This window comes from Peromyscus leucopus, chromosome 7 (assembly GCF_004664715.2).
Source record: "Peromyscus leucopus breed LL Stock chromosome 7, UCI_PerLeu_2.1, whole genome shotgun sequence".
NCBI lineage: Eukaryota > Metazoa > Chordata > Mammalia > Rodentia > Cricetidae > Peromyscus > Peromyscus leucopus.
This window is the reverse complement of record NC_051069.1, coordinates 30,830,977-30,857,002: the sequence shown is the minus strand read 5'-3', so window position 1 is coordinate 30,857,002 and position 26,026 is coordinate 30,830,977. Positions and strand designations below refer to the sequence as shown.

The 26,026-nt window shown below is 47.3% G+C and overlaps 1 protein-coding gene across 1 annotated transcript in view; it reads right to left on the bottom strand.

Moving 5' to 3' along the window:
- Window positions 1–452: 452 nt before the first annotated feature.
- Grik4 (glutamate ionotropic receptor kainate type subunit 4) overlaps window positions 453–26,026 on the bottom strand; it is a 431,548-nt gene continuing 405,974 nt past the window's right edge. Inside the window, exons 17-21 of the mRNA XM_037207580.1 lie at window positions 23,065–23,230; window positions 21,151–21,376; window positions 17,247–17,375; window positions 4,793–4,911; window positions 453–1,221 (exon numbers count right to left, since the gene is read on the bottom strand). Of these exons, the coding sequence (XP_037063475.1) occupies window positions 865–1,221; window positions 4,793–4,911; window positions 17,247–17,375; window positions 21,151–21,376; window positions 23,065–23,230 (997 nt within the window). The 3' untranslated portion in view covers window positions 453–864. The remainder of the gene's footprint in view (window positions 1,222–4,792; window positions 4,912–17,246; window positions 17,376–21,150; window positions 21,377–23,064; window positions 23,231–26,026) is intronic.

The window sequence follows — 26,026 nt, the reverse complement described above, 5'->3', positions numbered from 1 at the left end:
ACACACAGAGAGAGAGAGAGAGAGAGAGAGAGAGAGAGAGAGAGAGAGAGAGAGAGAGAGTAGGAAGGAAGGAAGGAGGGGGAAAATAGAGGGAAATGGAGGGAGGGAGGGAAAGAGGGAGGGAGAGAGGGAGAAAGAGGGAGAGAGAGAGAGTAGGAAGGAAGGAGAGGGAAAATAGAGGGAAATGGAGGGAGAGAGGGAGGGAGGGAGGGAGGGAGGGAGGGAGAAAGAGGGAGAGAGAGAGAGTAGGAAGGAAGGAAGGAGAGGGAAAATAGAGGGAAATGGAGGGAGATGGAGGGAGGGAGAGAGAGGGAGGGAGGGAGAGAGAGAAAGGTGTCAGACTTCCATCCCCCAAACCACACCCCCCATCCCAAAGCACAAGGCAAGTGAACCAGAAGAGACAAAAGAAAACCAGGTGAGGAAAGAAAAGGACATTAACAAAAATATACAAATTGAGAAAAGAAAAACTTCCCTGTTGAGTTTAATTTTTTTTTCCTGTTAAGAACTAGACCCAGGGTACAATGGCCCCTTCCTAGGGGGGAATTCAACTGATGATGTCATCAATTTCTTAGACTTCTCCCGGCAGGGCCCTGTTACCCAGACTCCATGTTATTTGGGTGTGAAAGAAAGGCCCCCTGGGAGGAGATGGGTCCTTGTGCCCACAAGGGACAGCATCTCTGCCACGTGGATGCAACGTCCTGGATAGACCCGCTCCCCCAGGGCGGGATCTGCCTCCTGCTGGCGCACCACGTTCTGATCGCTTTGTGAAGTGATTGAATCCTGAATCCGGAGGGAGAGAAGGATGTTGTAAAGTCAGCCCTCCCGCCTCCCCGCCTGGCTCCACGGTCCGGCCCTTGGCTGCCACTACTCCGGCTCGCTGCTGTTGGTGGTCTTGTCCCACTCCAGGCTTTCCTCGCTCCGGGCCGGGGACGGTCGCGCCCGCAGGCCCTGAAAGCGGCGGCACTCCGGGCACACGCGAATGTGCGTGCAGCCGCGGGCCACCAGGGCGGCCTCTTGTGCCAGTCTCTGCGCCAGCTGGTCGGGCTCCCCGGCGCCACACAGCTTGCCATTGCTGAGCGTCGCGGTACCCCGGGGCCGGCGCTCCTCCAGGACCGGGGGCTGGGGTGGCAGGCCTCCAGAGCGCCGCCGCCGGGGGTGGATACTGTCCTGGCACAGGATGATGCTGCGCAGCTCTGTCACCATCTCCTGACACACGGACACCTGGGGGAGACAATGGAAGTTACAGATAGCCACTCAGAAACGGCCTCAAGAGCCTCCTGGGTTCTGCAGGCAGAGGGTGTTGGGAAGGTCTGTCATCTCAGGTATGGGAAGGTTAAATGTAGGCTCAAAAGCCCTCCACAGGACAGCCTTCATTCAACAGCCCTGCCAGATGATGCCCAATTTTTGGTCACCTTCAAAGAGCAACCTCAGCATCTTGGGAAAGAGAGGGTGCCATTTTGACACATTTTCACTAGTGGCTGCTTCTTCCTACTCTGCTTAGTTTCTACCCCTGAGATTTTTACCCATTGACCTCAGGTAAACGCCGATCCTGAAACCTACTTCAAACAAACATGCTCTTCTATATCAGCCTCCCTGGTGTTTGAAAAGCTCATCATTTGTTCATTTTGTCTTCAGCCCAAAGATCCCCACGTGTTTTAGCCATCATGGACAGTTGAGTTGTCCGAGCTGGAAAGGAACATTCTGGAAACACTGTGGGAGGAAGCAGCTGCCTGTTCTTCCCTACTTTCTCTTTCGGCTCTTTCAACATGACAGGGCTACCCCTGCCAAAAGCCAACACAGCCTTGACTTCCTTTCAGCTGTCCTGAGTGAAGTTGCCAGTGGTTGGAGATGATGCATCCTGAAAACATCACTGAAGTAAACAGCTGCCGCATCTGTAGGTCCACAGTCTCCCACCAGGGAACGCTTGGCTCCAGCTGTGTTTCAAAACTCGGAATATTTCAGATTTCAGAACGGCATTACAATGCACAAACACCATATGATGTTTCACACCCAGTGGGTCTGGGACAAACTCCATATTGAACACAGTGCCGTTTCTACAGCAAAATGTTTGTGTGTTCACACTGAATGAAATGAAGACGGTGCACATAAATCAGGCTTTGTGGAGAAATACATTTGCATCAAACTTACAAAGGGCTTGGACTGTTCCTAGCTTTTGGGGTCTGAGGACCAGCGGATAAAGAATTATGAACCTGTGTTTCTATTGTTGCTATATATAATATGTTGCTATATATAATATAATATGCAACATATAATATGTTGACATATTGCTATATGTCACTAATATTATAATATCCATTTTGAAGATGTGTAGGTAGGAACTCAGGAAATAGTGTGTGTTTTGTAAAGAACTGACTAATGAGTATCCCGTTGAGAATTAGAACTGAAACCTTGGGCCTAACTCCCAGCCCCAAGTACACTTGGTTGAGTTCTCACTCTGAGGTCAGAACAGTACTCCTGATGGCAGAAGCAGCTTCTTCCTCGTGCTCTATCAATATTATATATTATATAATATCACATATTATACCAGAGCCACACAGCCAATCCAGCCTCCTCTTCATTTTAGCTATCAGAGCAGTCTGAGACTCTTTAAATGTCAATGTAAATCCAGATCCTGCCTGAGCTCTTGGGAGAAACAGGCCATGGAAGCAGCTGCAGATCGCACCTCCTAGACTAGAGCCTCACTTGGGCTTTCAGAACTGAGTCTAGACCCATCATTGCCACTAAAGAGCAGACGATTCTTGGCAAACCACTAAACCCCTCTGTGCTTCTAATAATTACTATGGCAACAAAACCCCTGCCACCTGCTTAATCCAGTCCATGTGACAAGAATATAACAACATGCATTTATCATCTACTGCTGGTCAAGCATTGTGATTTGTCATGGAAATACAGAGGTAACAGGCAGTCCTTACATCCAAGCAGCTCCGTGTCTACTGTTGCTGCAGCATGGCCCGTAAGCACTTTATGTTAGTGTTACGGCAGTGCAGGGGTGCTGCTGGTCCAGAGTAAAAGACAGGAGAAGAAACAGGGAAGGTTTCGCTGGGGAATGAAAGGCCCACCCGATCAGACTCATAATGAGATAATCAGTTCATAACCCGATCAGAATACATAAATGTCAGCAGCATTTAAGGAAGGGGCAAAGGAAGAAGGGAACAGAACCGGAAGCAGAAGTACCAGGGGACCCAAGAGATCTGATGTTGGAACAAGGAAAAGGACAAGAGAGTCTGGGAATGGTGGGCTCCCTTTGGTTTGTCCTTCGCTGAAGGGGCCAGACAATGGCAAGGGTCCTTCCTAGGGGTGGTGAGAAGACAAGTTGGGGCGGTATCAAGAGCTGAGAGGTGGGCAAGGAAGCAGAAAGTAATACTGTTGTAAATGTCGCCGGGCGGCGCACGCCTTTAATCCCAGCACTTGGGAGGCAGAGGCAGGAGGATCTCTGTGAGTTCAAGGCCAGCCTGAGCTACAGAGCGAGATCCAGGACAGCCAGGGCTGTTACACAGAGAAACTCTGCCTCCAAAACCAGTAAATAAGTAAATAAATAAATAAATAATCAATCAATCAAATGCCCTTAGCTCAGGAGAAGGGTATAAGGCAAGGTGACAGTGGCATTACTACTCTTTAAAAGGAACAACTGGGGCACAGTCGTGAATTTCGGAGAGAGGGTATACAGAAACACACGGGGCTGAGAGTAGAGTCCTAGAATAGATGAGTGGTGGGATCAGGCAGAGGCACTGTGAGGGTGGCGCCCTCTGCTGCAGTGGCCCGACGACTACATCTTTAGGTAGGGGCTTAGACAGGGGCTGGCACTTCATTTCTTGGGGGAAGTGTAAAATAAAATCAAGTTCTTTTCATGCAGAAGCCGAGGGCAGAAGAATGGGTGATCGTGTGGAAAAAAGCTGACCACAGACAGCCCAGGAACTGGTAGGCAGTGATGTTGTGTTGAGATCCCCTATGAGGTGGTATCCCAGAGGGTTCCAGGATATGTGTGGTCTGTACAGTCAGGAGATATTTCCCCAGCAACAGTTAAAGGAGGGGGCTTAAGGAAGATCCAGAGCTGAGAGGCTAATGTAATTTAAAAATAAAAGTCTCACCGTGTAATTAACATGCAAGGATTTGTGCATCTTCCCTGGGGAAGAATGGAGGACCAATGGACAAAGAATTCTTGTGCATCCTCCCTGGGGAGGGGTGGAGGACCAATGGGACAAAGAATTCTGTGCATCTTCCCTAGGGAGGGATGGAGGACCAATGGACAAAGTATCCCTTCTTTTCAGACTTTCCATAGGTACAAAGTAGATCTTAACCCAGCCTCTAAGCCACAGCCAGAGAATAAATTAAATTTATTAAAATCCCTGACACAGAAGATGAACCTCTTGGTTCCTTTAAATTGGAATGTCTCTAAGGATTTTCACCTGTACCTGTAAGTAAAGTCAGTCAAAATGGAAGGTCTGTGGTCATATTTCACATGCATGACTGGTACTTTCATCCCCACCTCCACACACGCACAAACACAATACTATACAGTCTGTTGTTTAGAAAACATCTTTCCTCACATATTAATCTGATGGCTGTGTCAAAGGAAAGTCTGGAGCCCTTTCTGTGGTTGTACAATCAACACGTGACAGCGTCTACTCAGAGATCTTTTATTTGGGGACTAAAATTGTTCCCACTGTCCTGTCCTGTGTGCCCTCGGGGAGCATTCCACGGGCCCTGTGCAGAAGCCAGTGTGTTTCACATGCTGTTGTCAGTATGCCTTTGGAAGCCTTTGGAAGCTTACCTCTGATGCTTCTGAGTGTCTGAGAGTCCATAAAAACTCCAGCATAGCCATAAAAATGGCCACTATTAAGCCACAAATAAGAACCACAAAGATTCCACCAATATTCTCCATTCCCAGGCCTAGAAGAGAGTGACAAGAAGTAAAAATTACTTTGAGAGAGTGGGAAGACCCACCACAACAATGCAACAGTCACTTCAACAATTGGAATGGAGTCTTGGAGACGGTCTCCCAGACTCATTCATTCCTGGAAAAAGATTCAATTCATCGCTTGAAAAAAGCAGGGTGGTTGCAGTAAACCAGGGCAAGGAGACCTAGCTGTGAATGAAGGAGACTGGAAAAACCACAAGACTGTGCTAGGCTGGGAGCTGAGGACTTACGGCAAAGTGCAGGCCCAATCTGATTTAGCTCATAGTGACAGGACACCAAAATACCTTAAATTCTAAAACTTCCAGCTCATTTTCTTCACAATGTGTTTTGGTATATAAAGATATAGAGAGAATCATGCTTGCCTGAGCCAGAATATTATAGGTTGGTCATCCTTAATCCAAAACTCTGAAACCTGAAGCTTTTGAGCATATATATATATGATGCTCAAATGATTTTAGATTTCAGAGAACATTAAGTACTACATTTTCAGGCTAGGGGATGCTCAGCCAGCCAGTATTCCAAAATCCCAAATCTCCAAGCCCTGAAATAATCCTGGACCTGGACATTTGAAAGAAGGGACTAAAATGCTAAGCTTATTTGGAAAGTAAGACTTTTTTTTTTTACCCTACTGGACTAATGAATCCCAAATTTGGCTGTTATCAGAAACTCCTGGAAAAGATCGGCAGCCCTTTCTCAAGACCTAATAAATCAGGATGTCTGAAGATGAACTCATTTCATTCTTATTTCTCGTATCTATTTATTTGTGTGTCAGTGTGTGTGCTCACACACCCAGCATATGTGCCACAGAGCACATATGGAAGGAAGTCAGAGGGCCACCTTCAGGAGCAGACCCTCTCCATCTACCACGTAGGCCTGGGAATCAAACTCAGGCCATCAGGTTGGGCAGCCAGCCTCCTCACCTGCTGAGCCACCTCACTGTCTCCAGAACTGCAAAGAAAACAAGCTTCTCAGGTGAATTTTTCCCAGATGGCCAGGCCTACAACTATCTGGAAATTGTTATCTTTGGAAGCACTTGTGCATTTTTAAGTTCTTTACAGTTGGAGCATACCCTCGTTGCCTCGCAAGATATCTGAAGATATCTTGATACACATTTGTGGAATGATTATGGCCATTTCAGTTGCAGCGTTGATGAGTGCAGCCCCACAACTTGATGCTTTCTTTGGCTGTAGAGAAACCAAACTAAGAGAAGTGTCAGATGAACATATTGGGGTGTTTGACTGGATGGGGACCACAATCAAGTATCAAAAAGCTTCTTCTATCTAAGAAATTGGCGACCTGGAGGCTTATGCCCTGTACTCGTTGGGATTATTCCATGTCTGATATCTAGTTAAGTTGTCATGGGGCATGGGGCTATGCTGTAGTCAGCGAGAGCACCACCTAAGATGCTCCACAGAAAGGAACAGGAATCGGATGCTACCTCTGCAGCTTGGAAAGCTGGCACAATATCCCCACCTGGCTGTTTCAAGATGCCTCGGGTTTCCCACCACAAAGCCCAGGTGGGGGTCTGGTTTTCTTGTTTTTGTTGTTATTTTGTTAACAACACAGCACAGTGGTGTTCTCTACCTAGCTGATGGTCTACTTCCAGTGGGCCCAAAGCCTCACATAAGCAACACATCAAGCAGACCCTGCCCTCTGGTCCACAGATTCTCATAGTCAGCTCTTCCAAATCTGCACCAATCAATGCAGGGACCTCCATCGTGATTAATCCAAGATGGAGGATCTTAAAAATAGGGAGGAAAGTCATTATGGTTCCTTTGAATACCAGCCTCTCTGACCTGAGCCACCATGGACAGAAGGCATTGAACTACAAGAATATCAAGATCCACATGGATGAAGGGATGGAATAGAAGGGGGCTCTTAAAAAAGAATGGGTATGTTCAAGGGTTTGGCTGGGTTTTGCAGGCTGGTGGTCCAGCTCATGGATAAGGAGTATTAAGAAGAGGGGCAGGGTTACACAGCCCATGCTTTTCCAGCCAGCCCAGTGAAAAGAGTGACTTTAGTGATAGTAAGGATGGCCCAGGTAAAGGGAGTCTTTGAGTAATGCTGGGACACTCCAAGATGCCACCATCACTTAAAGATAGATCTACCTGAAATGAGCAAAAGACTAGCGCCTCCTAGTTCTCTCCTGTTCCTGGAAGGGGTGTTTCTTCCCACTCTGTGGGCCTCACTCTATCATCTGTGGTCTGTGGCTGCATTCCTACCTCCCTGTCAGTCACCTCCTGGACCTTCCCATCTTTCCCCCGCCATTGGCTCTTTCCAGTCCATGTCCTTCACCTCAGACTCCTGACCGATCCAGTTCTGTCCACTCAATGACCCTTCCCCCTCTTCTCTATCACAGTGAACCTTCTGAAAAGAGCTGTCTGTATCAGCATTATTTCAAGTCACTCTAAAAGTTCTTAAAACACATTTGAAGACTCTGTCCCAAACAAAAACAGTTAGAAGAAAGCCCACCCAACATCTTACAACTAAATGCATTTCATTTTTTTTTCTTCTGGTTTTATGGAAGAGAAAGAAAGAGTTAATTTCCAATTGGCTATGATTTCTCAGCCATCACTGTGCATACAAGGGAATGTTTGCAAAATGAGAAAAATCTAACCCCAAAATTGTGTCTAAATGTGATGCAGCTTTTATGAATATTAAATTTAAAAATTAATGAAGTTGGAACAATGTTCCATTTTGGAGATATTTAATTAAACATGTCTTAATTTAATTTTGCAAGTTTTCTTTGTGCATTGGGAAGCCAATATATTTTTTTCCAGACTTCAAATGTAATTCTGAACACCTGAGAAGCTTTTAGGCCCTAGATACTATATCTGAAGGAGAAAATGAATTCGCCAATCTGGATTTACTTCTGCTCGTTCTAGTGAACCAACTCTCCTTAAACGTAATGTTGTCTTGCTCCTCTGAAATCACTTTCCACGTTTTGTTTCTCAGCTCATGGAAATTTCTTTTCTTTCTTCTTTTTTCTTTTTCTTTTCCTTTTTTTTTTTTTTTTTTTTTTTTGGTTTTATCAAGACAGGGTTTCTCTGTGTAGTTTGGTGCCTGTCCTGGATCTCACTCTGTAGACCAGGTTGGCCTCAAACTCACAGAGTGCTGAGATTAAAGGCGTGCACCACCACCGCCCGGCTCCTCCTCTTGATCTTACACAACCTTTCTTAGCAGTGGACACTGTCAACCTCGCTCCCCTTCTTGGCTCTTTACTAAACCAGTGCTCCATGCTCTCTCCCAGCCTCACCAGTCACATGAGTTTGCTCTTGGTCTGTTGCCTCGCCTCCAAACACTGGTTATTACCAAGTTTTGCTGTCTTTCTCCTCAACAATCTCCTTCTCCATCCCACTACCTTCAAGGGCTCCCCAACCCTTGCCTGAATGACTGCAGCAATTTCAAAATAATGCCCCTGCACGCAGCCATTTCCTGTTCAGCTCTACCCTCCACAAAACTGATCTTTTTGGAATGTAAAACCTGTGACATCATCTCTAGCAATACAGAACTATTTGCATTTCCCAGCACACCCTCCATACGCCTATCTGTACACTCTGACTGGTGGCACCATTTGCAAAAGGCTGTGGAAGCTTTGGGATGTGGGGCTCAGCTGGCAGAAATGGGTCCCTAGCAGATGAGGCCCCCTCTGGTTCTGATGGGCCTCTTGATGCTTCCTACTTGGCTGCCATGTGAACGTGCGTCACTTCAAGTACTTTAAAGCTCCAGTGGACAGAACTGCGCCTTTGCCTTCCCGACACAGTTTGGAATCCCCTGGAAACTGGGAGGTAAATTAAAACCCTCCTCCCTACAGATGTTTCAGTCAGGTTATCTGGTAACAGTGCTGCAAAAATAACTAGTCCAGCATCTCTCTCTCTCTCTGTCTCTCTCTCTCTCTCTCTCTGTCTCTCTCTCTCTACACACAACACACACACACACACACACACACACACACACACACACACACACACACTCGGCTAACCTGACCTTTTGTCACTGAACTCCAGGGGCCACTTTATCTTGGTGGCTTATCTGATCATACACAACTCTGTCAGGTCTATTGCTTTTATGCCTCACTAGTGACACATTGTGCATCACTCCAATTATGTGTACGCAATAATCATGGGTCTCAGTTTATGTATCTAGATTTCCCATTAGACCAAGTTCATTGGGAAGAGCCATGCATTGTGTAACTTTCTACCCCACGATCATGGGGTGTGGCCCATAAGAGGTATTCAAGGAAAAAAAAATGATCAGAAGGGACTGGGGAGGTGGCTGGACAGTTAAAGCTCTTGCCCTGTAAGCAAGAGGACCAGAGTTCAGATCCCAAGAACCCCACATCAGTGCCAGGTGAGTGTGGCTTCTTGCCTGTAATTCCAGCCTTGGAAAGAAAAGCGGCTAGTCAGACTAGCAGTATTGGTAAGCTTTGGGTTTGACAGACCAAGCCTCATGAAGGAGAAAGTAGGAAAATGATCAAGGAAGATTCTAGAGATCAGCCTCGGAACTTTCACATACATACACATGTAGGCATTCATGCACCTACCTAAACTCCGGCAAACACACACACACACACACACACACACACACACACACACACCCATGCACACTTATGTACACACACCCATGCACACATATGCACTCACGCACACACACACCCATCCACATCGATGCACACACACACACCTATGCACACCCATGCACACACATAGAACTACACACGAAATGAAGAGAAACAAAAGACTAGGAGGAAAAAGATAGCCAGCCCAGATGTAGAGGCCTGCATTGTACAAAACCCTGGATGCACACTGTCTTCCCTATTCATCTCCTCATCAAATTCTGTGTGTGGTAACTGTAAACTGTGGCAGCTCTCAATGAGGGCCCCAGCCAGGTGGTCCAGAGCTTCTGAAGGGGGCAGAGTCCTGATCTGACTAATCCATGACATAGACCTCCCATGGTGGATAGGGGTGGGGGGAGGGGAAGAAAGGCACATGTGGTCTGTGCTGGGATGACTGTGACTCTGATTTGGTCTGGACAAGCTTCAGAAGGAGCTAAGATGTTAACAGGATGCTGGTAGAGGCCCCCGAGACACCCAAACAGTCTCAGACTTTCTTTCCCAGCTTCTCGACTTTCAGGGCAGGCCTGTTAATCATGGGTGTTGGCACCGGCATGCCAACTCCAGGCAGAGTGGCCTCTTCCTCCCCTTCAGAGTGAGGCTTGTATACCAGCCATGCCTTTAGGAAGTTATTGGAAAGTGGAAGCAAGAATAGATTGCTGGCAGAGTGTGAATTGAGAAACAGATGGAGTGGGGTGGGGGAGGGGCACCCTCAAAGTGAGGCCGTTCTGTTCAGCACTGCCATCAGTCATACCCTAGAAGTCTAATGCCTTCCCCAGCACTCAGCCATTCATCAGCAGGGGCTTGGGATGAATTTGCTCCAGCCTGCAAGGTCCTCGCCGCCCTTACAGATGCCGCAGCACCTGCAAGAGGGACCAGGAAGTCATCCAGCCACTGCCTCTATCCCCTTCTGTAGATGGGGTGGTATATCAGCCACTCGGACAGATGGATTTAAAACTGGGGTTTCCTCCTGACACTCTGAGCCTGGGCCTCAGCTGTGCTTCAGCAATCAGCACGCATTAGCTGAAATAGACTCAGACTCTCCTTGCAAATCCCTGGATGGTGAAATACTAACTCTGGTGTCACTCACAGATTGCCCACAGATACAAATTCTAGCTCCCAAATGCACATGCATTACTTTCGTTGTCTCTGGAACTATGAAGGGGGAACAGACATCATCAGGAGATACTGCAGTGAAGAGACTTGAATCCCACTCACCCACCTGCCCCTCCTTCCTTTCTATCTAGCTAAGAATTGCTTCTTAGATTCAGGTAGACTTAACTCTTCACCTCAAAACCTTCACTGAGTCCCAAGTAACTGTGCATCTGTCTGCACCCAAGACATGCTGTTCTCTTTTGGAACAATGGTTTGTAGGTGGGTGCGGGATAGCTATACCACACAGGTATAGAGCCAGGACAAATGAGTGCCATGATCTCAACAGGTGAATTCCTACGTTCTCTTTGGTGCTCATCAGCAAATCTTTATGGTGCATTTTTCATGAGCTAGGCGCTGTGCTAGGTCCAAATCTCTGGGCAGTGCCAGCGTCTGATGCAAACATAGATTCTTGGATCCATATGGCTCCCAACCATTTTAGAGCCCCATCCTCCTACAGCCATGTGGATATCTCAGATGGGGCTGTCTCCACGGGATTCTTCGTTGTAAACAGCAACTCCTCCTTTAGCATGTATAGACTAACCTACATGACCTTCCCAGTGACTCGTCTTTATTTGCATTGCTTGGCATGATGGAGCAGAAAGCTTGCCATTTCTGCTGGCCCTCACTCTGACATCTTTCACCTAGTCCTAGCAGATTCTGGAAAGGGCAGTTAGAGAAAAATAAGAGAAGAAGACACAAAACAGAAGAAGCATTTGAGAAATTTGCAATGTATTAAAACACATGGTGGGAGAGGTACTTCATAATGTCCCATAATGCGAGCTGAGGCATCACATTTTTCAAAGCACTTGAAATTTCCTTCAATTATTAAACAGGATAGAAAGGAGACCTATTCTTCTCACTATATAAAAACATAAAAAGACAAAGAACTTGGGTTGTCCAACTTTCCATAGCTAAAGGTAATTTCTAAATAAGTCTACCGGCAAAGTTATATTCTCTAAAATATAAAGCCACCCTTTACGAGTGTTTACTAGTTCTAGAACGAGGAAAGACCTGTGCTAATGATTTTAACTCTGCCCTTGACAACTATTTTAACTCTGACCTTGTAGTTGCCCTTGACAACTTGTGGCTCCATTTTCCTGGCAAGGAAACACAAGTGCAGAATTCATGTATATTGCCCAAGGTTCCACACCCAAATCCAGATTGAAAGCGGAGCGCTCAGCCTTCACACCACACCAACCTTCCCATCACTCTGTGACCACTCAGACTACATACACTACATGCTTGCAGAACTTAACTGGCACCCTGAAAACTGGCTTTCTTGTCCAGAACCTCCAAGGTGACAAGGATGAGGCATTCTATATACAGGCTACAAGCTCCTACCAGGCACCCTTCCTGTCTGTAGAACTTTGACATCAGACGTTTGAATCAATGATATATCAGCTTGACAGCTCAGTTTCCAGAAAGAGGTGAGTATTATCTTCAGAATAGTTGCCTTCCTTGGTTGTAGACAGGTCAGGTCGCCATTTACCTGTTTTTCATTCGTGTTCTGTTTTCTATCAGTTCTCTGGAGTTTCTCTGCCTCCTAGTATTCGGTATGATTTGCTTAGGGAGGGGTTTCCTGCAAGTATCTCTCTGAGCTGCTATCAAACTTCCAAAGTCAGATTTCTACCTTCAGAGCTTTCCAAAGAAACCAGAGAACCAGGATAACCACCCCGGGCCCTCTCAGACAAAAGAGGAAGGGCAGCGTCCCCAGAGCAGGCCCCCCTTCCCCACCACCTACCCCCACTCTTACTGTCTCATGCTTCCATTCCCGCTGTGCCAGACAGCGAACTTCCTCTTATCCAAGGGTTCCGAAAGTCAACGGCACTGCCTCTTTGCCGTTCTTGAAAGGGGACCCCGATTTTCACAGCCCGGTGGAGTGTTTGTCTTCCTTTGAAGCCCTGATTACGAGCTCGTGCTTTTCAAGATAAAGGTATTTAATTTCCTTGGAGTTCACCCTCCACCTTTTGTCTAGCAATTGTTCCACGAAGCCTTTGGTAATCCAATCCCCTTGCATGGAGATGTTGGCATCTGTGAGTGGCTAGGAAGATTTCCTTTTGTAGGAGCTGAGTGGGAAAATAAACAAATAAAATACATGGTTTTTGAAAGAAGAAAATGAAAGCAGCTTGAAATGGAGCCTTTTTTTTTTTTTTTTTTTTTTTTTTTTGTAGTCTCCAGTCTTCTCCGGCATCCGCCATCTTATGTCTGTCTCCTCGGGGTTTGCAGGAAGGTAGCTGGTCACCAAGCTCCAGGTGGCAACAGAGAGAAGAAGTTAGAAAGGGAAGGGGGAATGTTGTTGCACGTACAAGAGACAACCCTTGCTGGCCTGGGTGTTTGAGCTGTAATGCTGGATTAAAAGTGGGGTAAGCTTCAGTTCCTTTTCTTTGACATTTTGTGCATTTTAATAGGATAACAAAGCAGAAAAGGATTACATTAGGCCCCGGCGTGTTGTCTGGTACATTTTAATTGAAACCAAAGTGCCGGCAGTTACTGTCTGTTTCCGAGGTCTCCGGGGGGAGATAAAAAGACCACCCTCCTGCTTCACTTCACCCCCCATCTCTCTGCTTATTCCATAGTCCTCCTCTCACTCCTTTAGACACACGAGAAAGCCAACTGGCGCAACTTATAAAAAGAAAGGTGACCCAGGCGCTGCTGGGGAACGCAAATTAAGGCTCCTGCTATTTGAGACACAACAGGGAACGCTCCCATGGCTTGACTCCTGGTGGCCATCTCAAGACTTCAAGGAAGAGATCTTTTGGGTCACACTGCTCCTGCATATCTGAGTCTTCTGATCAGGGAGTTAGATGCTGTAGTAAGTGCAATGGCTAATTTGCCAGAGAGAAATGAAGCGAAGGCACCTCCCGTCATGGACCAGAGCTTCTGGCATGGCCTATAAGAGGTCCTGTTGGGGGGATTTTGCTTGGCCAAGAAGGCTTTGAGCATCTCTGGATAATTTGTGTCTAGGTTTCAGCCACAAGTGGGGCTTGTGGGGGCCCCTGCATGAAGCTGGCGCTGGCTGCTGTGGCTGGGAAGGAAGGTGGCCGGCGCTGTGGTTGTGGAATGTGCACAGCAGCCTCTCCGCAGCCTTGCTCCGGCACCCTTGGCTCTCACTCCAGCGCTGGATCTTGTGTTCCCAAGAACCCTGCAAACACAAGGTAGTGTTGGCAGGCTGGCAGGAGCCAGGAGTCTTCTGAGGCACAGTAACCTGGGCACGGTGACTCTTCTGATGATTCTCCTTCTCATCTGTTCAGGGCTTTCCTCGATGCCAGGGAACACTTGGTGCCCGTGTATAACATGGAGAGGCCTCCCATTCATGCCATTTCATCCTTCCCACCTGACTCCTTTCTCCTCCACTGTCTAATCAGCCTCCATAGACCTCTGTGGAAGGGAGAAGACTTTCCACACTGCAGGACTTTCCAAAAACTGCAAAAAGGATATTTTCCCACGGATGAACTTAACGTCTACCTCAGCCTTCAGTTTTCACTCCAGTGCCAAACATAGACTTCTCAATTTTGGCTTAAATTCAGGTAAAATTCTCCTCTGTTTCTTCCCTCTTGTTCACTGGGTGTACTTTTGGCTTTAGGATGGGAGGGGACCATGAGGTCTCATAGGAAATGTGTGGACATTTCATCTCCCATTCATCATACTCAGATTTCCAATATCCTCATCTGGAGCCTCGGGAGACATCAGGCCTTTCATGTTCTCTGCCCTCGGCCCCCATGTGTCTTCTCCTGCTGCTGCTTATTGTGGTATGGCATATAATTCTGAGATTTCCCAAACTCTAAAATCGACAAGGAGATCTCTCTGTAGCTCTTGTGATCCTCAGCTCATTCTGGGAGTGACACCAGCTATCGATGTCAGCATGGGGGCAGTCTCCTTTGCAGAGATGGGCCACAACCCAGCATGGCCTGGTTGGGCCACCCTTTTGTCTGCTTTGCAGACTTGGTGGCTTTGGGCCTTACCTTTTGCTTTGTTTACTCTTTAACTTCTGCCACCAACTTTAGGGTCAATTTCCTTCAGCGTGCAGGAAGAAAATGTCTACATTCCCAAATTCTTCTCTAGCAAACCCAGACTCTCGCCCTTCAACAGCATCGTGTCTGCTACGAGAATGAAGAACTTGTTTTGGACGATGCTTCTCTCAAGGCAATAGCTATCTTTTGGGACCAGAGACGCTCTCCGAATGACCTCTGAGTCCACACCCAGGCCCAGCTTTTGTGGTTCCACAGTAGCTTACTCTAGAACCTCTGACATCTACCACCAGCTTTCTCAAACCGGTCCCCACACTGAGTCAAGGTTTCACCTGTCCCATAGCAGACCCTGTGTTCCCTTCCCTGCAGAGTCTGGCCTCCATATTCTTCCCCATGGGGCTTATTTGCAATACCCTCTTCATACTGTCCTTACCTGCTCAGGATCTGGGCAATTACAAAATCTAGTTTATTATACCCAATCTGGAATCATGTCCTGATATTTCCATCAAGGTTTTCTTCCAAACTAACAGTTAGTCCCCTTGGCACTCATCGGCAGCCTTTCATGGTAGTCTGGCCAGTAGCGGGATTGTTTGATAATGTTCCCTGAAACTTCAAGAGCCTTAATTGTCTCCGAGACTGTCTTATTCCTAGGAACAAGCTAGCTCATTGTCCCTTGGTATCGCCTGTTGATTGGATGACTGACTTGCTGATAGTTGGAAATTAAATGCTTGCAGACAGACAACAGAACAGACCATCCTGGAATTCTGAGAGTAGCATGGCACACATTCCAGTGCAGATCAATAATGGTTGGGATGCCCTGGGCCCTTCCTATAACAGAACCCAGTGCTTTCTAGTCTCAGATTCACCTTTCCAGCAACTCTATGGTATTTTGTTTTCTGTACTCATCACATACACAGAAGTGAGCTAGACAGCATTAACCAGATGCCTACGTTCACAGACTAGCAATGGGTGGAGGAGGGATTCAATGAGATCTGCCAATGCCCCATGGCCACTAATGGCCATTCCCATGGGTGGCTCTGGTCTTTGAGAAGGGACCATCCCAAGAAGTGTGTGGTCTTGGTGGCTTCCTCGGAAGGCAGGATTTCTTTTACATTATTTACAATCAGCCCCCTAGAATGACATTCCAGAGATGTGGCCTTACTGGATGGAAGTCCACATATAAACACTTGGAAACACAGTGACTCTTGAAATATTGTGGGGGTAATAATTCATGCCAAAAGAAAGGCAAGTGCCTGCTCTCCTTCATTTTACTCCTTTCAAAGGGAGAGCATGAGCAGGTAAATCTGTTGCATATTTTACCCAGGCTGCAAGTAGACTGTAAGGGTGACCGTATGATTTATTGTCCAAGTCGGGACACGTTGAGAATATGAGCTATCTAAAAATAACTAACAAGCATTTGTGGGTCTCTCTACAAGGAATCCTGGGTGGTCAGGGACACTCTGCACTCCTTATTGCACTTACAGTCTGTGGTTGTTTTCCATTCTACCCAATGCAATGTTCATTCTTTCATTCACCATTCATTCATTCATTCATTCATTCATTCATTCATTCAGAACATACCCTGTGCTGGCCCTGGGAAGACAAGCCCCACCCTTATGAAATCTTCCCTCCAATCAAGGTGGGAAGTGAACAGATAAGCAATAAGCGAATACTATGAGGTCACGGTACAGCCCAGAAAGAAAAATGAAATAGGCCCAGGTGGGAGGGGAAGGAGTCCTCTCTGAGGGAGCCTGGGGACAGCGCACCACAGGGGAGGGAACAGGTGCTCTGACTCCAGGGTGGACGCAAGCAGGGGAGGCTTGGGGAGCAGAAATAAAAGAGTCTAGGGCAATAGATCACATGGGTCCTTGAGACTCCAGGGAACCTGAAATTTATTCTGCGATAGGAAGTTGCTCAAAGGCTCATGCAGAAGGAATCTGTGGTATAATTTGCATTTTAAACATGAATCACTCTGGCCACTGTCAAGACACAAGAACAGGAAAAAGGAGATCAAGCTGTTGCCACCCCACAGGAGGGAAGCGAGAGGATGGATGTGCTGGTTTGAATGAGAATGTCCCCCATAGACGCTGGCATTTGAATACTTGACCTCAGTTGGTGATGCTCATTGGGGAGGCAAAGGACATGTGGTCTTCCTGGAAGAAGTGTGTCACCAGAAGATGGGCCTTGAAGTTTCAAAGCCATTGGTCATTCCCAGTTTGCTCTCTCGGCTTGGTGTTTGCCATTCAAGATGTGAGCCCTCAATTTCTGCTCCTGACACCAGGCCTTCATTTGGTCTTTTACCACAGCAATAGAGAAGTAACTAACAGAGTGCAGCTGTGGGCCAGGGTGGTAACAATGGCACTGGGATCTGTGAGATAGATCCAAGTAACACAGCATCTCTAGGATCTGCCTCTAGGGGCCACTGGTGTGTACGGCAGAAAAGGCTGGGTTACAACCGGTCCCAGGCAGCCCACTCTAGGCTTTGGTGCCCAAGTACCTACAAGTCATTGCTTAGACTTTGGACAGAAGGACCAGGCCATGTTGGTCCTTGTGAAAACCCAAGTGCGCTTACCTTTGGCTCTGTGATCTTCCTCCTTGGGGCATTTCCCCCCTTCCCACCACTTCCGCTTCAGAATCTCCAGACGGTTGTTCTCCTGAAGCTGGAGGATGGCCAGGTCAAACTCGTCCCGGAATACTGAGCCTATGGGGTCAAAGGGAAGCCCAGGGCAGGATGTCAGTGTTCTCCTAGGCACACTGAGCTCCCCTTCCCAGCATATGTCCTGGCCACCCTGGCCACTTAAACCCTAGGAGGGACACAGACACAGCAGGCGGTCCCCAAGGCCACTCTCCTCTAGTTCCATCTTCTCCGCTAAAAGAAGGGCCTTCTGGCTTACACGGGCATCTCAGTTCTTCCACTGTTCCTTTTGTTACATGATTAACACGGTCATCTTACAACCAAAGACCCCAGCATGGGCCAAGTAATGGCTTCTCTGACATTTGTGTGCCACCCGTCTCTCTGCCTGGCACCCTCACTTTCTAATTTAAATAGAGGGCCTCTCAGAATTCAGTGACCTGCACAACGACACCCAGGAAATTGGGTGTAGATCCGCCTATTAGCTCCTAGGAAGCCACCATGTGTGTACCTCTGACACAGACCTCTCAGTAGTTGTCCAACTTCTACTTCACATTTATTCATTTCTTGGGCACCTGTAACTGTTGCGACATTACACTTGACGACCACAACCAGCCACCAACCCCTGAGAAAAGAGCTAACCAGAGCATCCTCTCATCCATCCGCATTCAGAGGCCAGTCACCAGGTGTCCCCCAATGCTCATAGCTGAGTCCACCAGAGCCTCCCTCCCTGTCTGTCACCCTGTTGCCCCTGGTCCATCAAACAGAAGGCTTCTTTCTGTTGAGTACAATTCTCTTTAAACTTTTCCAATAGAAGGCAGTCAAGGAGCTTTGGTTCTAGAATGCAGGTTTAATCACAAAAACAGGATTAAATGAACTCATGGAAAGCTCAATGTCCTACAACAGGTAGCAGCCAAGAGACTTGGAAAACAATTCAGTTGCCCGGTTTGCTTTCCCAAGCACCACAAAGACCCTATGTGGACAGGCACCTCTGAGAACGCCTATGACATTGGATATAGGAGGAAGCCTGGACCAACCAATGGGGGCTTTTCACATTTAACGTGTATAGGAAATCATCTAAACATTCTGTTAACTAGGTATTCCGATCCAGTGGGTTTGGGGCAGGGCCTGAGATCCTGCTTTTCTGACAAGCTCTAAGGCAATACCCAGGCTGCTGGGCCACAGACTATCCAACTGCACGGTAGGGTCCTCCTTTCTTCAGGCACAGCGATGCTGAGTGAACACACAACGAGTCTGCGGCCTGGAATGTGTTTCTGTCATGGCCATCCATGGACAGTCATCTGTAGAATGGGTGTGCAATACACACCTTAGTGAACGAGTACATCAACAAGTTGCCCTGCAGATGTGGACAGATGTTAGGCTAATACCATCGAGATTTAGAGACAGGGTTTCACTGCGGCAAGGCACTTCCATTCAAACTCAGTGAACCGGGAGCTGCGCTGAAGGCTCTTTTGTTGGCTCCCTGCTCACTTTCTCAGTTCCAGAGCCATCTGACTCAGTTTCCATCTTTCTTTACTGTTTCTCTTCATTTCCCTGGGTCCAATCACATCGCTCATTCTCTACTGACTCTTCTCCCTCTCGCTGGAAGAATGGCATGCAGGTATATCCTTAGACAACCGAAATCTTGCCTCATCTGTGGGTTACATGAGGTTCCTCCCAGCCTCACTTAAGAACACAGGCCTCTCCGCAGCCCACCTCCACCCACTTATCCAGTCCTGTCTAGCTGAGGTCTGTTCTGGAAAGTACTGCATTTGGAGATAAGTATCTTAGGCTTGTCTTTCTGGTTTATGACCTTGGACAAGTAGCCTAACTGCTCTAAATCTCCGTTGTATTCTCTGCAGCATGACTTAACCAAATCTACCTCTCACATGGCACAATTAAATGAGATAACACCTAGAACAATATCATGGCAGGTGCAGGACAAAGGCCTTTCTCTCCATTTTTTCCTTGGCTAGCAATGAAATTTCCTAAAACTGGTCTCTTTCCCCTCAACTACGTATGGTCAAGTTCCCAGTGAAAGGAAGCATTTGACATTTAGGTTAAATTTATCGAGTCACTAGAGCATTACCAAGGTGCACCCCAAGTTCATTTCATGATCTACCCCACCATCTTGAAAGAAAATGTCAGCTAATACATTTCCCAAAGAGGTCCATAATCTGTAGTATTAGTGTGCACTGATAAAACATGACGGCAAACAGAGCCTCTGAAGGCTTGCCAGGGCACAGAGTGAAGCCTCCAGTTTACAACTGCTAGTGTCAGAACTGACTGTATTCAGGGATGACTTTCATTATTGCCTCTGTTCATTTGCTGTTTTTTAATTAGTGTTTTAAGAAGGAATTTGCTTTTGCCAAAAAACACTGGGAACTATAGGAAAAATGAGAAGGACACTAATATTCCCCAAGGAAGGCTAAGTATGAGACGCCTAGGGAATGCACCATATTAGCTACAGGTCTAACCCTCACAGTGACTCCCTGAGTAGATATGGGCAACTTAATTCTATTACTTGGCTAACTGAGACTGGGAGAGTTAAAGCACCTATCTAAGGCACCATGGCCAGGTCTCCCTGACTCCAAGTCCATGCTCATTATATGCCAAGCTGTAAATGAATTCTGTAGTTTATAACACTTCCAGTCAGGGAAAGATCAATGTAGGGTATGAAATCTGACTACAAGGTCTGCATGCCAGAGATCAGAGCTCTCACACAGTGTAATGTCTCTACTTCTAGATTCTTCTGTGTGCCACCTTATTCAGTAACACCCTTACACCAGAACAGCTCGACACAGTGGCCCATATCAAATCACCCAGAGGACGTGTTTAGGTCCCTCACAATCACAACAGCTAAACACAGCTCCTTATTTTCTGGTAGTGGAGCGATCAGCAAAGTGAATGTCCTTTAAAAAGCACAGCTGTGGCACCATTTTAGAAGCCAAACAACTTATTCTCCTATAACAAAACCAGATGGCACCCAATAAATGTATTGTACACCAGTGCCCATTCTCTATGACCCATATCAAGTAGGAGTCGACAGAGCAGTGAAATCTACATAGAATTTGAAAGCCACCGTGTGTAATCTTGTCAATAAACTACAAAGAGCAAGATGTGTTCATCTCCATGATTCTACCTCGTCCTTCTTCCCACTGTTAGTCCAGACATTCATCACCAGAGAAATGGCCAAGGTGCCAAAAACCAAGAGACAAGAACAAGGCCTAAAGTCTCTGCTAGGACGTCAATACTCTTCAATGATTAGAATTATCCTTGAATGGTGAGTGGATGAAACAGCCAGTCAATTAGTTCTTTAATTACTGACTAGGGAGCTGGAGAGATGGTGGAGTCAGTAAAGGACTTGTACAATCATGAGGACCTGAATTCAGATCTTCAGCACCCAGGTAAAAAGCAAGGTATGGTGGTGCACTCCTGCATTCCTGGTAATGAGGAGGCAGAGACAGGAGGATTGCTGGGATTAGACTAGCCAAAACAGTGAGCATCAGATCCAGTGAGAGATCCCGTTCCAAAAACTAAGATGGAGAGTACCTGAGGAAGACATCCATTGCCAACCTCTGGCCTCCACATGTGTTCATGTACACACACACACACACACACACACACACACACACACACACACACACACTTCTGCTTAGAAGCACACATATTTGATTGTTTTTTTTTTTTTAAACCATAAGAAAGCCTACCTAAAGTCACTCTCAGCCCTGTTGGTTCTAGAAACAGGGGTTAATGGATTCCAGCCTACATTCAGTGGTTTGGGCTACCCTGACCCTGCCTGGAGAAAGCTATACCCAAAGGCTGTTCCTCTCCTGCTGCATACCGACTGGCATGCCAATCCCATAGCCCTTGGTGTCCAGCAGGCCCCCAATCTGAGTGAGGTTGCAGTTTCGCTGCCGATAGTACTCATTCATGGTGGACTCCAGCAGGAAGGCGTAGTTGGAATTCAACACCCTGGCAATCCCCTCCTCCGTGCTCTTCACAAACACACTCGGCTGCTTGGAATACATGTAATTCCACATGCGTTGGTAGGTCTGGTAACGGGAATTCTGGGGAAATATCAGAAAGAAGCCGGGTTGGGAAATGAGAAGGGAAATGTTGGCTTACAGAGGGAGGGAATTCAAGCCTGCTGCTGCTGTACCCCACACCTCAGCCGAGCACCCTCCCTCCCTACTGCCTCAACTCAAGAGGGTCGCTGCCTTTGCATCGTGGAGGAGGGACCAGGGTCTTTAATAGGAGGTGAGGAAGGGACCTGAGGTACTGTGAGTGCTGTGTACTGGGTTGATCACTGGCTTTGTCTCATCTGCCTCCAGGGTTCCTCCAGCACCAACTTCCTCATACTGGCAGAATTGAAATTCTGGTCATGTCCCTTCACTGTCCCTCAGTTAGAGGCAGTGTACTCAGGTTCATTCAAGACTAATAAAGAGACACCCCTGAAGAAGCAGTACAGCTATTTCTACCCATCCTAAGCCAATGTATCAACTGCACAACCCAGGGCTGGCTTCTGTTTTACAAATAATAACAAGACAGAATTCTGGGGGTCGATCCAAACTCTATTTGTACAAAGCCTTCCCCTGTCCCCATGCCAACAGGCTCCGAGACGCCTATTGAAAACGGACTGAAGGTCTTGGGCTTATCTCATGTGAAAACCAGCTTTTTGGACGTTAGGTTGGTTAGACACCTGTGAGCCCCAGGGGAAATTTGCTTCCCTGGAGCTCTCGAAGCATATGAAAACTGCTATTCTGTGCAGCCTGCCTCTGTCTGCCTTGGTGATCAATCAGCTTGGCTGTCAGTGAACACTATACTGTGGCAGAGTCTTCTCCTGAACTTTACAAGGCAATATCCCAAAGAACCCAAGAGTGCCTGCACCTGGAAACGCATCATCTAGGAGAAATGACTCCAGGTCATCTTCATTTAGTGTTCCTTAACTGTCAGTCATGTGCACATTATTTTCATTAGTGTGAGGATGTGCATATGTATGTGTTTATGTTTGTACATATGTGTGTGTACAGGTGGATTTGAGATGTCTTCCTTCACTACTCTCCACCATGTGTTTTTGAGGCAGGGGTCTCTCTGATGGGTCTGGGTCTCACTGATGGGCTATACTCCAGGCTAGTAAGCTCTGGCTACTGTTTATCTCTACCTGTACCCCACCCTTAGCACTGGGTTACAGGTGTCATAGCCACACCCAGCTTTTTAGGTGGATGGTAGGGATCCAAACCCAAGTTTTCATGCTTGCAAAGGAAGTCACCCCAGCCCCATGTTATTTTAATCTTGCTTTGTCTAAGTACCAACTATAAAATCTAACTCACTTTTTAAAATTTAAATGGGCATATCAGCTCCATCCTATGCAGTAATGTAAACAAGACTACAAGTTTGATTCACAGCCTATAATGCAATAAAACAAACACGAGACTATTATAAATTTAGAAGGTTCCATCACATTCATTCTAAAATCATTTCAAGTACTAACAGCTGCTCAGGCACAACAATTTGGGATAGGTTGATATTCATACAAAATCCTCCTGGGACCTCATTCTGGGGGAAATTTTGTGGAACAGGAGAAAATTGAGCCCCATGAAGACCTCTAAGGTAGATGTTCAAAAGAGAGGATGAGATGAGCAGAGACACTGTGATCTGTAGTGCACCTGTCACTCCACTTCCTTCTGCCCCCCTCCCCCCCCCCTGCCCTGCTCCACCCTGCCCCCACGTTGGTGAGCGGTCACGCAGTGTTTACTTGGAAGAAAGTCATGCTGGAGCCTCCATGAATGGTGCCGTACTCAATGGCGGTCTGATCAGCCAGGTCATCCACTGATTCAATAGGTACCTCCATGCGCTGCACCGTCAGGAAGGCCGCCAGGTTGGCCGTGTAGGATGAAATGATGATCAGTGTGAATGCCCACCTATGCAGGAAGAGACCAGGAAGGCATCATTGCCAGGGCACTCCCAGGAGCCTTGGGTCCCTGAGCCCAATCAGTCTACGACCGGGGGGGAGAAAGCAAGTGTCTCTCTTTGAAAGAGATCTCGGCTCCATGTGGGGAGGGAATGGATGTGGGACACATGATATCAGGAGATATGAACCGAGTTTGTGAGTGTTGCCTAGGAGATGACAACTGGTTGTGGTCCCCGCCCCCCTTGTTTCTGAAAGGTAATTTCTTGTTGTTATTCAAAAGATGGATAGTCCATGCACACCAGAGTCTGGGGACTCCAGGAGCTGAGCCAGTGAATGAGGGAAGGGCTTTGTGTAGAGTTGGAGCAGGGTCAGCCCCCCCCCCCCCCCCCCCCCGCCCCTCATGCTCAAGACAGTCTCCAGCTGCCTTTCGCCCTGTGCAGAGTACCTAGCATGAGAGACATCCACTACCTCAGCTAATCCCTCTAACTCAGGAAGGCAACCCCACTCTCTCCAACTGGTGCAGGAAAGCAAAGAGAGGCTCTGGGAACTAGCTTGATAAATACCGACATAGTCACACAAAGCCAGTTCTCCGACCATAACAGCAGAAAGTCTTTAGTGAAGAGGAACTTGTGGAAAGCATCTTTGGACGGCTGAAAGTTGAAATTGGAAAACACCCTGACAAAGGGCAAGCTGCTTCAGACTTGAAAGAGTGTTCTATTGAGTCTCGAGAATTCATTTGAAATTTGAATAATTCTGCAGTGTGGGCAGCTTCTATGCCAGATAGCAAGTACATTCACGCTGGTAGGTTCAGCAAGAGTTTCCCATGTGCTCATTAGGCGGTGTCTACATCATTACTGCCTTGTGTGTTAAGGGGCTCAGTCACAGAGCCCAGCACGGATCGGGTGGAGAATCAACAACTCCGAGCCTGTGGCGTCTGAATTCACAAGGCTTTACCCTGTGTGTGGACCCTGCGATGCTAATGCACTGCATTGGTCATGGGACTCAGCAGCTGGTAGCTGCCAGGTGGATGTCTGAGACCAAGAAATTCCATTGTCCCCTTTGTAAGGTTACCAAGAACTCCAGCCGGATGCCTTCCTAGAGACACTCAATAGGGCCATCCACCAACTCAATGGACTTTTATATGCTTGACCACCAGGGAGGTAGACTGTTTGCTTGTTTGTTTGTTTGTTTGTTGTTGTTATTATGGTCACAATCCACCAAGGAGATATCAAGGAAAGCCCTGGTCTTTTCTGGGCTTCTTTATCTAATGAATGGGGATAACGACACCTGCTGTAAATGAGGTACTATGTCATCTGTGATCAGCAGTCTAGGAATAACTAGATGAATACAAAACTTAGAGAAATGTGGAGAGGCCTCCAGACTGGCTAGGGGATAAAAATCATCTGGCCACCTCCCTGCTGCTTTCTCAAGTAGTGACCTCTAAGTGACAGGCTTCCCTCCCAGTTCAGGACACACTCTCTGCACCCTCCTTTAGCTCTTTACACTGTTGGAGACCGTTTTCCTGTGACCATCCCTAGGAGCAAGCCCGAGTTTGGCAGCAGCCTGATGAGAAGCAGGGTAAATGTACCCTGAATGTAGACATGGCCTCAGAGCTGTCTGGGAGCTTCTCTCTGGCTCATAGTCACACTCTGGTGCCTGTTCTTTCCTGGGTGGCATGTGGCTATTTAGGGCCATGGTCATGAGGGCAAGGAGTCAGTCAGCTCAAGTAACCCAGTGCAGGCCGAGCTATCTCAAGGAGTTGATGGGTCTGTGCCCTTGTATCAAAGGGCATTAGCCATTGTAAAGCTGGCACTCTTCTGAGCAATGTGACATGTTCTGTCACTTGCTCTGGCTGGGAGGCCAAAGCAGATCACGGTGGTCCTGTCTTCCAGTCTCCCACTCTCCCAGGGGACTAACTAAACCTTGCTTTTAATATCTAAGAACTCAAGGGGCAGAGAGACATGCTGATAAGGATGGACAATGGGCTAGTAAGAGTCTTTCATGGCAGTTCCTCTTTGTGGCTGAGTTCCCTTCCCAGCATGCCTTGGAACACTGTGACTTAGTCATCTGGGGCTTGCTATTTAGAGCAACACCCTATAGGATGTGGGCTTCTAAAACTCTCTGGAGGAAGGCTTTCCTTGGGTACCGTAGCGGAGCCAACGGTAGATGAAAAAGACAAAAAACAATGGCCCAGACACACGGAGGCAAAGACCACCTTTTGGAAGGAAAAACCCATGGAAATGAAATGAACACCCTCGGGTATTCCTCTTCCAAGATTCTCTAGACTTCAAGGGAGTTCTGTGACTGCCTCTGCTGAGACAATCTCCTCTCCTTGGAGACACTAAGCCCAATTCTGCCTGTTGATCTACTCAGTGACTTTTCTGCAATACCTGGGAACAGGCAAGCGTCTTACCCAAGTGGCTTAAATCCAGCCATATTTAGTATTAATTAGGGGCAGCAAAAACTCTAGGTAGAAAAGGGTGTCCTTGTCCCAGCTACCAGCCCCAGCTCTAGAAGCAACTCTGGTCCCCATGTCTAGACCAACTGTGTGACCCAGGTACCAGTAATCAATGGTGGGAACACCTCATCTCCTTTCCCTCTGGCTTAAACAGGTTGAGAAGGGGGCGGGGAACCCAGGCTGGAGGTTTCAGAAGCTGCAGCTGTCAAACCTATTACAGCTTGCCGAGAGAGGACCCGATACTTGTATCTTGCAAATTTGCCTCATTCGGCTGCATACATTCTTCATTTCCCCACAAGAGTCTAATACAAACGACTGGTTTGTATATAGATGCTGGAGGTTTTCAAA